Below are 13055 nucleotides of genomic sequence, written 5' to 3' on the forward strand. Positions count from 1 at the left end.
AGCATGTTGTGGAGAGCTATGACAAATCCCTTGTGAATGTACTTTGCGGATATATTATAAGATGTAAGAAATATATCTTTTATAAGCCTTGGACACTCCGTGAACCACAATTTAAGTGTGTATGAACACTTATGATTTAAGTGTGTATGAACACTTATGACCTTGTATATAAGTCAATTTCTCTCATAATACAATACACTCCCATTATGCAATTGAGTCTTACTCTTGCTTTTTTACTCTATCCTTACGCTTGTGTAGCTACCATAGATGTGAGAGAGAACTGTGTGGCTACCTAGTGGACAATAATTGAGCTGGTGTGACAACAAATCAAGAGGAGTATGACACCGTAGAGCTCTCTAAAAGAAGAGAGGATTGCATTCAATGTGGCACATTAGTAAGCTCCCCGTAGAGGGTTAAGTCTCATGCTTGTTTTTTTTGTAAATGAAAGAGAGAATAAAGAGTTTTGGAGAGAGCCACAGCAAGCCATAACATTTTTAGCACCACTATGAAGAGATCATTGTGCTTCTACAATCTTGCTCCTTAAATTATTCTCTATAGTATTCCATAACCTGGTTTAGTTAGTGATGTTTTCACTTCTTGCATATAGTAAAAAAGATGAGTGAAAAAGGACAGAACAAAAAAAGAAATCTATTTTTTTACATTTCTCGATTATTTTGTGTAAGACCTATTGAGAATCCATTTATTTAAATGTTTTTTAATATAAGAGCATGCTAAAAACTAGCTAGATACGTTCCGAATGCATAGTTGCATATAGTATTTGCAAATCTAAGATTTTTGTGTAATCTACAAAAAAGACTAGGTTTAACCTAGAGATTAAAATCTAATTTTTTATTTGATTTATATTGTTTTTCATGTAATAGACTAGATGCAAATAGGATATAGATTGGTTAGCAAGTTATCAACAAAGATCCAAACAAAAAGTTAATTTTTTAAAATTTTCACTAATCTACTAGTTACACTCTTGGAGTCGAAAAAAAAAATCAAAACATTTTATGTGCATTGTGTTGCCTCAAGTCATAGTTCCCATGATTAGGAGACTCAATATGGATGCTTAGGACATCAGAAAGCACATAAAACTCCCAAAAAGATCAAATTCGTGGCAAAACTTGATTTTCCACCCTCACAAAAGACATTTTTATCTTTATTAGTGTCCTTTTCTCCCCCTTTACCTTAATTCCACCATGTTTACTATCATTGTAGCATAAGAAAGTTCACAAATTAATCACATCAAAACCTGTTCTGAGAGGAATACCAAAAAAGTATGGTTTTGAGCTTTAATCAAATTCAAGAAGCGATAGAAAGGGAATGATGGAACAAGATGGTTATCATTAGGGGATTGTCATTTCTAATCCAAAATCAAAATTGCCAAGGGAGGCTAACCTTCACCATAAAAGTATTGAGTGCATGGATGCAAACAATGACAAGTGGGTGGATAGAGTGCAATGCAACAAAGCCATTAAAAAGTGACTTGACACTCTTGCATTATTCTTTTAATACCAAGCTACTTGGTGAACATATCAAATTTAATCACAATCAAGATATTTTGCAATACTCTTAAATTGGACCAATATTTTCTTTTGCAATAATTACTTACCAATGGCATTACCACCTCAACAATTGCAAATTCTTGTAGTTCAACAACAATAGTGTCAAAGAGTACAGCTACAACATTTCCAACCCCAAGACACTACTTCATGAAAATTAGTCTTGAGAGACTTAGCGAGATCCTTTACCTCATATACTTGGATTTGTCAACTACTTCAAAACTTTTTGTTTTTCCATTTTAATTTCTGGTAGTCAAGGAAAAAAGTATTATTATAGCACAAATTTACATAATCTAGGTCATGTCAAAACTAGGAGCTTATACTAGAGGCATCATTTGAGTGACACTACGGATTGTTCTTTGAGCAATGATAAATAAGATTCTTCTACACCCATCATGCAATAGTTATGGCTATGCAAGGGAAGCCAATATGTGGTAGATATGCTGGCTTTCATAGGTCAATCCCTATTTTCATATAACATTTGCAGCACACACACACAAGATACGTGGAAGGTAGATCCCTATTTTGATATAACATTTGCCACACACACAAGATATCATACAGTTTTGTGGAAATGATGTATATGCACATATACAATATCTACCTAGAGTAAAGAGCCCAATAGTAAATAATAATCAAAGTTGAATCAATGAAATTTTCAAACCCCCCACCCAAAAAAAAAGGCATAACCTAAGTAGTACAAGCATTCCACAATGTAATTTCATCCATTTCTAAGAAGAGAAAACATAACGTTACAAGGAAGTGCCAAAGGGGGCAAATACAAGACTTGGGACATCAGCTCAAGACCCGAATTCTGAAACAAACCTCTGAGTACACATTTAGAGTTCTTACTTGATTTTCTTTTTAAAAAATGTATTAGAAAAGCATTTAAGCACTTCTCAAAGAGCTCAAATGTTTGCCTTGCATGTGTGCTATTTCTTTACACTGCTACTTAATCAAATATTAACTCTAGGCCCTCTACGCAAAATTTATTGCAGTCTCTCCTCTAAAGTTTTCTCCACTGCACTACTTGTATTTATAATAATGAGTTAATGTCATTATACATTCACAGTCCACAGTCACCATATAGCAATTCTGCCGTTCATCACCATAGCAAGTTCCACATTGCTTATTGTCATCCATTTGGGAGCAATGCAATTGTTATGGATTTTTTAAGACGTGTTCGATTCTTGAATGAAACATTGAATCTGCGAATGTGGCCAACAGTCACAAAATTTATTAAATATACACTTTTTTTAAATTGAATACGCATTAGAGCAATCGGACATCTTTCAAGTACATACACAGCATTTCAGGTGCATGTGCCTATGCTCTCTCGAAAACCATATGGAAAAGCTCTGAATGAAAATTCCTCATTAAGAAGACACTAACAATGTCAAGATGCGAGCAACTTACTTGGCAATGCAAGCATTCCATCTAGGTTTGTTGAGCCAAGCAATTAAGTGCAAATCCATTTGAAAAGCTAGACCACCAATGAGAAGTGACTAGAGTAGCTTGTGATAAGTATCTGCGGCATTCAACAGTTGACACATTTTTTTACTTAAAAGAGACATAAACATAAGCTATAAACAAATACTTTGATCTCAAGAGTTACATACCTAAACAACCTAAACAAAGACAGAGAAAACTTATAGGTGGGAAAAAGTGCTCATCTTTTCTGCCCATGCACTTGTGACCTCGAGTATACAAAGCAAAGGGTCAATCAATGATTAAAATTATTTTCAAGTAATGGAGTAGGTTTGCCCTAATTAGCTTCTAAATATTTTGCCAAAAGGAAGCCTAAACATAATATATGAGTCACAACCCCCAAAAAGAAATGCACTTAGAAGTCTAACTAAAAACACACACTAAGAAGTCTAACCCCTTACTATTTCCATGTGAAATTTGAAATCAGAAGTCTTAACTTCTTCACGAGGATAATGCTTAACTACTTCATAAGCCATGCCTGCATAGCGTCAGGGATAATACTTTCTCAGCCTCACATGAATAATGCATTTGGGACAACCTATGTTAAATATGAGGAAAATCTAGTATGCTTTTTAGTACCTTCCTTCCTTCATAAAATATTGGGTGATACTCTCAGTCAGATATGTAGAATGCATTTGAAGGGACACAGAAAATATAGCATGATTTCTGAAACCTTACTTGCTTGTGAATCCAATGACTTATATCCATGCACGAGGGCTGCGAAGCACATCTAACATTTGGGCCTCTGGCGAGCCACTTTCAGGTATCACGTTATATTTCCAAGCGATTAATGGTGGAGCTGCATTGAAAATTGCAAACCAAAATGTTTTCAGCCTCACTACATTATTCCCTCTTGTTTTTGAACACTTGTGTACAGAATTGAAAACATGCCATGAATCTTGCATTATATGCACATTAAACAATCCAAATAGAAGGAAAAGCAATGTCAATCTCACCTGAAACCATGATAGATTCGATCCGCCCACCGTCAAGACCAAACTTGACCCCACGGTCATATAGCAGATTGAACTCTAGATACCGTCCCCGGCGAATAAGCTGCCACTGCCTCTCTCTATCACCATATGACAAGCCCCTCTTTTTCTCGACAATGGGCAAGTAGCTGGGCAAGAATCCTTCAGCTAGCTTGCTTACAAACTCAAGCACTTGAGCTCTGTCACATTCTAACTGCCCTCTGACTAGCTCAACTTCTTCTGGTAGTTGTTCTGAACCTTCCAGAACATTAAAAGACTCTAGATCATCAAAAAAAATCCCTCCAATGCCCCGATGCTCTCTTCGTGCAGGAAGGTAAAAGTAAGAGTCACATGCTGCCTTTGAATGCAGATAGAAAGTGGGGTGATATTGATCACAAAGCTGCTTCAGAAAGCGATGGAAGCAGCATGCATCATCAATGTCCAAATCTGCAGCAATAAACAAGGATAACTTGACCATAAACACTCTCTTTCCAGAACAAAGATAACTTGACCATAAACACACTCTTTCCAGTATAGTGATAACTTAACAGTAGACACTCTAGTTTCAAGAATATTAAAATCTTACAATTGGGTGTTAGATCAGCCCCGCCTCCAAACCACCCAATATGTCCTACCTAGACAAGGGCCCACGATAATATCTCAGTAGGAAAAGGGCACTCCACTTTGATTAAATTTATTTTAAAAGCTCACCTCAAAATACCGGACATCCGATCGAAACGTTGGGATGTGTGGATTTTGAGGATGGAAAACCAAAGAAAGGGCGCCCGCAAAATATTCTGAACCAGTTTCGACATTCCGTCCCCTTGAACTCATGGCCTGCAGAATGGCAAAAGCAAGCATTAGAATGGCATTTGATTGCCTGATCCACATAGACTTTGATCATTAACATGTCCATGAAAAACAACAAGCCTCAGTAGTTCGCGTAGAGATCACAACCACTTCTACAAAGGCAACATTGAAACCGATATTTAACGTGAGAACAAGTAAGGGTATGCCAGCTCACCTACCTTAGCCCTTGATTCACTCAAGCGCCCATGTATGATAGATACATTTGCTGCAGCCTTTTCCATCAGGTTGCCATCTTCAAGCACCCTTGTTACGCCATATCTGGCAAGACAATAAGATCTACCATGTATCAATATTTATAAATGTATCTGAAAATGACACTAATGACTAGATCAAGCGCCTGCCTCTTCTCTCTCCCTCTCTCAACACACACTCCAGCAGATGGCTTCCGGTTTGACAACATGACAGATTTGAAAAGCAGTTGTACAGAGGCTGTTGAGACTAATTAGATTTGTCATTTCTAGTTTTTTGTCATGCAGAAAGTCTTGGAAAAGAATGCAGGGTAGCTCTAGAGCCTCTGTGCTCAATATGGTGGACTTCATGACGGTCCAGGTTGTAAGGCTTGCAACCCCCATGGGCTCATTTGGAATCATCAGCTTAGTGACATGTTTCACTAGTAACTAATGTACTTTATTGTACTCTTCCAAATCTTTGTATTGTTTGTCATATTCTACAGAATCATCCTTTCCCAGAGAAAAAAAGCAGTCTCTTTACCCCAGGCTAACAAGGCAGCTACTGAATGAGGAGGTATATTGGGAGAACCATACATCTGTGCCAAAGTCACATTCTCAACCAACTATGCAACCCGATGTAACAACGCATGGCTTTCAATCAATCCTAACAAAAATTGGACAACACTGGTGGGAGAGTTGCTAGAAAAATATAAACCAATAAAGCCCTAATTACGTGGACCATGTCTCTCTAATGTGGGGCACAAACTCACAAATTTGGAGACTATTCAGAGACCCCTATGCACTTTCTCATATAGCATGAAGCGCCACAACATAAGCTCAAAGAAAAGCCATATAGATGGGGGTTGGCCTCCAAGCCTGTGGCTATGCACAAATGGAAATCGCGGAGTCAAAGGGCATGCACCTGCTATAACAAGGAATGTTGCTATGTGTTGGGTGTTTTTTCTACAACCTTTAAGACCTGATAAATATACAGAAGCGTCTTTCAGAGCTTGCAATATGTTGCGCAGGTTATGAAGATAAAAAGCAACATCCCATGCCTAAACTTGACAAAGTTGAAAGTGCAGCTGACGAAGCACACAGGCATGTGGCTCACCACAAGCCCCACACAAACACCCAGGCATGTGCAAGTGTACATGCACGTTGCTGACTACATATACATGGATGCATGCACGTGCATGCCGGGCAGCACATCAGATGCTTCAGTGGCAGCATGAGCAACAGCTCTCCTCCTGCTTTGCATTCGTGTGAATGCGTTGAGAGGCGCTGTGTGTGCTCTGTATACTCCAGCATTCGGCTATGCTCAAATGGGACCTCACCGGCCCTTGCTTACAAGTCTATGATGTAGGATGCTATGCATTCAACACATCATTTCTACGCCCTCTTGGAAAGAGATGGTTGGCTATGGATATGAATGTTAAGCGTCTTCGATTGCAAAGCTTAAAACTGTGTAACGCACTTACCCGGAAGAAGGATCTTCTCCTCGTTGCCATTTGTCGCAGCAGAACTGTTTCCCACTGCCATCGACTGCAGCGAGCTGCAAAAGAGAAACCCTAACTCACCTTAATACGGTTCCAAAGACCTTCACGTTTCAGATTAGGTACTCTGCACGTTTTTCACCCTAAGCAGGAAAGGGTGGGTATACCTGGACACAGATGGACTCCTGCGTTCTGAGAAGAAAATCTTCGAAGCTGTTCTTGGAGAAATGGAGAGAAGAGTGTGTTGTTGCTGTTGATGATGAAGCTGCAAAGGGCACCATGGCTGCAGAATGCACTTGGCCTCCTGCTGCTGCAACAGCACGCAACGGCCATGGTGTGAGGCCATGTTGCAACCCACAAATGGAAACAGACATGCCTAGGCACCCACCCACACTCCAAAAGATTTAAATCTTTCCACTCCAATAATAATTTATCTCACCCACACTCCAAAAAATAAAAAATAAACCTTCCATTCCAATAATAATGTTGCAATTTTTGCTGAGTTGTCGCAACATCATTCGTCGTCAGAACCCGTCTTCGTGTAGCTTTTTCTTTCTTGCGACGAGGACTTAGAGAAATTTTGCCTAAAGGCTACATCACCAAGCGAGTGTGGCTTGCAGAGATCGAACCTAGGACCTCTTTCGTCCGTGGGCACGTCCCTTAACCAACTAGACACAACGCCCAATTCGTCGTTGTCATGTGACTTTACTCACTGTGTTTTAGTAGTTTTAATTGCTTTTCTTTTCTCAACACTTTAAATTTATATTCTAGAGAACACGAGTAGCATTGGCGGTGATGAGTAGATACATTACAAGGTGTCGTGTCGTTAATAGGGTTTACAGCAAAAGATCTCCCTCAATCTTATGGATTCTATGCACTTTTTCACGATAAACCCAGTTCCACAACATGTGTGTGAAAGGTCCTATGTTTGCTCCCATACCTTGCAATATGAGAAGAATGCAAAAGGTGTTATGCCCACCCCACCTAGTAGCGGTGGGGCTATAAGGTTCTTTACAAGAGTAAGAGTCAAGTACTACACATCGATACCAGAGGAAGTGGCAAAAAAATTAAAGGCCGCGTTGAAAATAAAAGCTACGGTGGTAGAAGAAGTGTAGAGATTGGAGCACAAGCATGAAGTTTTTAAGATTGAATCGCACAGGGATGATACATACGTTGGAAAAAATGATGTCCGTGTGAAAAACGAACTGTGTTATATGTGTCCAGATTTTGTAGATAGAGAATCTAAGAAGAAGCCATATCGTGCATGCAAGCACTTGTACTTCATTTATTTGCATGTGCTTGGCTTGAGCCATAACAAGAATATGTTCATCCACCAACCTATCCTATTGAACCTAGAGCTCTACAATGCCTTGTCTCGTAGGAGAACCTACCCTAATTTAGACCATTAAATGCATGAAATTTCACGCCTATAGTATTTTGGGACTTTTGTAACCTCAACGGAAGCAACCTCATTATAGAGGGTTTGATTGTGTAATCTCTCTCTCTCTCTCTCTCTCTCTCTCTCTCTCTCTCTCTCTCTCTCTCTCTATATATATATATATATATATATATATATATATATATATATATGGGTTGTGCATTTTCAAGTAGGTATGGTATTGTAGAACATGGTCATCTATTGATGAATGGTATTCACGTTACGAGCATTAAATGGTTAGAAATCAGAGGGGAACAGTGAGTTAGAGAGAGAAGAGAGAGGCAAGGTGGGCTACAAAGCACACGAACCCTTATCTGAATTTGCATGTACAAAAAAAATAATAATACATACTCACTCTTCCCCAAAAAGTATAAAAAGATGCCTTTATTGTTGTGATGTAGAAATTTAAGAAAAGATGCCTTTATTATTGACATTAAAAAGGAAGAAATGTGTTTTTATTTTGTTTGTTGCAAAAGTAGAGTACACCTCTCCCACTACTATAAATATAGAGATAAGCTCCATTGCACTTTGTAAATCACCATTTAGCTAAGCCTTGTTAATAGAGTACACCACCCACAACCCTCCTTTATATTGTTTGTGATGGCCTCATCAAATATTAGCATTGAAGTTGTTGCTGCGTGTATTGTGAGGGAGGCCACCAATCCGGAGGTCAAACAAAAAACCGTAGATGGTGCACAAGCATGGAAAGGTCTCACATCCTTTCCACTTCCTAGTAATAATGATGATATTTCTCTAGTAAAGACTAAAGTGGTGGGCTTAATTGCGATATGGCGAGCCCATGGTTTTATTGATGATGCATCTGAGCGTGCCTTGCTAGTGGAAGGGTACGAATGTCGTTTGCTTACATTGCCTTTACCCTGAAGGACAAGCGAGGCCCATAGAAGTAAAGATGATGGTGTACAACAGTTCTGTATTTGGAAGTTGTATGTGTGAATGAACTTGGTTTTACTTTCACTTTGAAGCAATAACCTCGATACGATATAAAGGATGTAATGTTGTCATGTTTCTCTCTCTTTCACTCCCTCTGGGGCTCTCTCCACTCTTCGCCCCTCTCTCTCTCTTGATAGAGAGGGGGGAGGGAATCTTTTTGGAATCCGCTGACTTGATTCCAAAAAAGCGCTCGCTAGAAAATGCTCACCCAAAAAATCCCCCTCTCAAAATTTGCATGACCCCACCGGCTCGCCTCCATTATCTAACCCAAGGATCTACACTTACATCGACTATGCCAATCAATTAATAAATTAATTGATTAAATTACTAGCAAATCGGCTCACCTCCATAATCCAACCCATAAGGATCTACACTTACATTAACTATGCCAAACAATTAATAAATTAATTGATTAAATTAATGAAATTTAGGGTTAGGGCTCATATAGTCATAGGAAGCTAGCTATGGAGGGTCGAAGATAATCATAGTTTCTTGTGTGTGGGGGGTAGAATAGAGAGAAAGATAATGTTCAAGAAGAGATAAGCTGCACGATACAATGATTATATTATTATTGTGTGGAACTCACAGAGTACAATGCTTTTGTAGGCTTAGAAGCCTTATCTTTTAACCCATTCAAATATCTAGGACAATAATGGCACACGGGCATATGCCATGACATCACTGCTTACTACACTCACACACATAATATCTAGCCCTAGAGGCTGTTCACACACATACACATACACACTCAATAAGAGAGTGTTCACACACAAGACGGATACACATACATGAAGCTCCAATTTCCCAACACAAATATCTAATTTCCCAACATAAATATCCACATAAAATCTAAATAATTGAAGCGATGCAACCAATATTGTCACACGTATGTAGAGTCACCCGTGTACATTCAAAGTAGGCATTTAAAGTAGGATATGGTCACTTGGATTTAGAAAGGTATCCCAATCTAAACCTGTCTAGGATGATTCATAATAAATAAAAACATGGGAATATAAATTTCATGAATTACTTCTCATGACATGCCTCAGGGGTGAGAGGCAAATGTTCTCAATTATCACAAAAGAATCTCAAAGTATCATGGGCGAGTATCCCCATAAGATGCAATTAAAGACGGATAGGCAGTGAGGGTATGATGATCAGGGAGTTGAGCCTCTTCTATGGGGTGGCCTTTATACCTCTCCAATTATTTTTGAGCGTATGATCAAGGAGTTCAGCCTCTTCTATGAGGTGGCCTTTATACTTCACCAAATATCTGTGATAAACATGACCTGTTTGTGTTGTTGGCTGCTCATGGTCTAAAATTACTTTAGTCTCTACTATCTCAAAGTCTTATTCTAGTAAAGGGGGATCATCATAAATTGGGAGTGCTGAAAGAGTACCTCTAAATGGTCACAAAAGACTAATGTGAAGGGAGTTATGAATACGCTAGTGTGATGGAATATCTAAACAGAAAGCATTATCATTAATCTTAGTGAGAATATTAAACGGTCTATATAACCTTTTAACTGTAGGGTTTTTCTCTACACTCTTCAGTCTTATCTTTTCTATCCTTAGCCATCACACATAATCTCCTTCTTGAAAAGTCATAAGCTTATGTTTCTTATTGGCCTAGTTCATGTAGAAGGGTTGAACTTTAGAGATAGCATCATGTACTTCACTAAGAATATGGGTATGGTCTCTAGTGAAATCATCTGCTTACTAGAATAGTATGAGAGAGTGTAGGCAGGTTTCCCAAAATGACGCTTTACTGTAGCTGAATGTAGTGTGTTATTATAAGCAAACTGAGGAGTATATGAAGGTGTTGGTCCCAAGTGCCTAGTCTAGAAATAGTGTAGGACCTTAACAAATCTAGAATAGTGCTATTGGTCACTTCTGTCTGGCCATTACTCTCAGGATAGGAAAAAAAACTAAAATCAATTCTAGAATAGTGCTATTGGTCACTTCTGTCTAGCCATTACTCTCGGGATAGGAAAAAAAACTAAAATCAATTCTAGATCCTAAATTAGAAAATAAAGTAATCCAAAAATGATTACAAAACCGAGAATCATGATAAAAAATGATAATTTTGGGTAATCCATGGTGTGTGAAAACATGCTTAATAAACATGTGCAGCTTGTGAAGCTGTAATGTCTTTTTGCAGGCAATGAAATATGCTTACTTATAAAATCTATCCACAATAGTCCATAGCATGTCATTTTTGTGCAAATGTAGCAAGAAAACTAGGAATGAAATCCATAGATATTTCTTTCTAAGGAGCATTAGGTAAAGGCAATGGAATGAGTAAGCCATGTTATGTACCATGATGCCACTTGACACTTTGATGATGATGCATTTAGAGACATATTTGCAACATCATTCTTTAAATTAGGCCAATAAAGATCATCTTCTACTGCTTTCAAAGTAGTGAGAATGCCTCTATGACCCATATATGGTGGAGTATGAAATTCTTCTAGAAGAAATTGTCTAAATGGTAGAGTGATGCACATACGCTTTTCAAAGAAACCAAATTCATCAATAATTATCAATAGGTGAGTAATGATTTGATTGCGTTTTCAACCATGTATAATGAAAATCATGAACATTCTCAAATGTATCACACGTAGCATCAAGAATTGAAATATTTGCAATGGAAGGATGTCTTCTCAATGTATAAGCTACAACATTTTCCTTACCTAGTTGATATTGAATGAGAGGATGAAAACTCTGAATAAATGAAGCCCATTTAATATGAAAACCAAAAATCAAAGGTTGACTAAGTCAATGTCGTATACTCTATTGATCAATCTTAATCATAAATTTAGATCCCATCAAACATACGAAGTGCATGAACAATAGCAAAAAGTTCTTTATCCTTGTTAACCCTCATTGGAGACCTCTTAGCTATCGACGCTAGCCACTTCATCATTTTCACCTCTTTTGACCATGGGCGGCGTCGAAAGGTCAAATTCACATAAAAATAATTGTAATGCATTATTTTTATCATTGAAGCAATCTTGTAGCAACGGCTACACTTCGATGTTGGTGAGAAAATCTTGTGTTTGCCTGGAACATTTTGAGGATACTATGCCTACTTCTTAAAGTGTGGAGCTATTGCTTGAAAGCACTTTGGTCTTTTTTGGACTCACATGATGTTGAATGCTACTTGGATATTGGTTTGATGTGATTTGGTGTATTGGAGCTATTATGATGATTGGATGAAAACATGAGAACATGCTCATTGTAATTGATAAAATGATAGTAGCATGCATCATGCTAAACACATTGTAAGTGCTTCTACCTTCTCTTTTGAGCTTACATCCACATACACTTCACTTTGTACTCTCACTTCAATTTCCTATCATCTAGTATGCTTGTGAGGGTACCTTGGGCATTGGAGGAGAGACCTAGGGGGGGAGCATGGCATGAACTCTCCTTATCGTGAGTGCTTTTGGAAAAGCGACAAGGAGGAGGATTAGGTACATTGAATGTGAAGACATGGCCCCAACTTGTGCCTAGATTCGGACTAGGTACTAGGGTGGGAAGGCTTGGCTAGGAGATCGATAAGCAAAAAGCGCTCCTCCAACACACAACTTGACTACATTGCAAGCATGTTGAGGCTATGGAAGCCAAATGATACTTAATTGGGCATGTCATGGACACTTGGAGGTGATCAAAGCATGAGAGTTGCATTGGCAAGTGTTCTGTAATACAATACCTACTTGAAAATGCAATGAACTAATAATATTCAACAAAACTCAACTTTAATCTGATAATGCAATATGAGAAGCTTAACAAACTTTCTTTGGAAGTGGGATTGCAAAGTTCATACACATTCCCTCCATCAAGAGAGAGGGAGAGGGAGAGGGGGGAGAGAGAGGGAGGGAGGGGGAGAGAGAGAAAGATATTGCACAATCGTACCTCTACAATGAGGTTACAGAAGCCCCAAAATACTATAAGACATGAAATGAGAACATTTGGCATGTAAAATTATATGCATTCAATGGTCTAAATTAGGGTAGATTCTCCTACAAGACAAGGCATTGTAGAGCTTCAAGAGATAGGTTGGTGGAGGAACATATTCTCGTTTTGGCTCAAGCTAAGAGAAC

At 38.4% G+C, this 13055-nt stretch overlaps 1 protein-coding gene across 3 annotated transcripts; it reads right to left on the reverse strand.

Annotated features, from left to right (window-relative positions):
• Nucleotides 1–2567: 2567 nt before the first annotated feature.
• On the reverse strand, nucleotides 2568–6966 carry LOC147603298 (uncharacterized). Of its 3 annotated transcripts, XR_015265638.1 has the most exons (10): nucleotides 6728–6966; nucleotides 6546–6619; nucleotides 5053–5152; nucleotides 4736–4861; nucleotides 4611–4659; nucleotides 4010–4471; nucleotides 3732–3852; nucleotides 3185–3262; nucleotides 2982–3093; nucleotides 2568–2773 (listed from the first exon to the last, which is right to left on the reverse strand). XR_015265638.1 is itself a non-coding variant. In XM_086796803.1 (8 exons), exons 1-7 carry the CDS (start codon nucleotides 6932–6934, stop codon nucleotides 3752–3754), a joined length of 1119 nt encoding a protein of 372 aa, XP_086652929.1. In that variant the 5' UTR covers nucleotides 6935–6966; the 3' UTR covers nucleotides 2568–2773; nucleotides 3732–3751. The 3 variants fall into 3 exon arrangements, 1 of the variants encoding a protein (XP_086652929.1); XR_015265637.1 differs by lacking the exon at nucleotides 3185–3262; XM_086796803.1 differs by lacking the exons at nucleotides 2982–3093; nucleotides 3185–3262.
• Between the last annotated feature and the right edge of the window lie 6089 nt (nucleotides 6967–13055).

Source organism: Cibotium barometz, chromosome 64 (genome assembly GCF_041138505.1).
Source record: "Cibotium barometz isolate CiBa-2024 chromosome 64, ASM4113850v1, whole genome shotgun sequence".
Taxonomy (NCBI): Eukaryota; Viridiplantae; Streptophyta; class Polypodiopsida; order Cyatheales; family Cibotiaceae; genus Cibotium; species Cibotium barometz.

Coding starts and splice junctions, on each gene's coding strand:
- LOC147603298 (XM_086796803.1), bottom strand. CDS start 6,934: ATGTCTGTTTCCATTTGTGGGTTGCAACATGGCCTCACACCATGGCCG. Junction 5,153..6,545: donor GGAGAAGATCCTTCTTCCGG/GTAAGTGCGTTA, acceptor TTGTCTTGCCAG/ATATGGCGTAACAAGGGTGC. Junction 4,660..4,735: donor CGGATGTCCGGTATTTTGAG/GTGAGCTTTTAA, acceptor GCCCTTGTCTAG/GTAGGACATATTGGGTGGTT.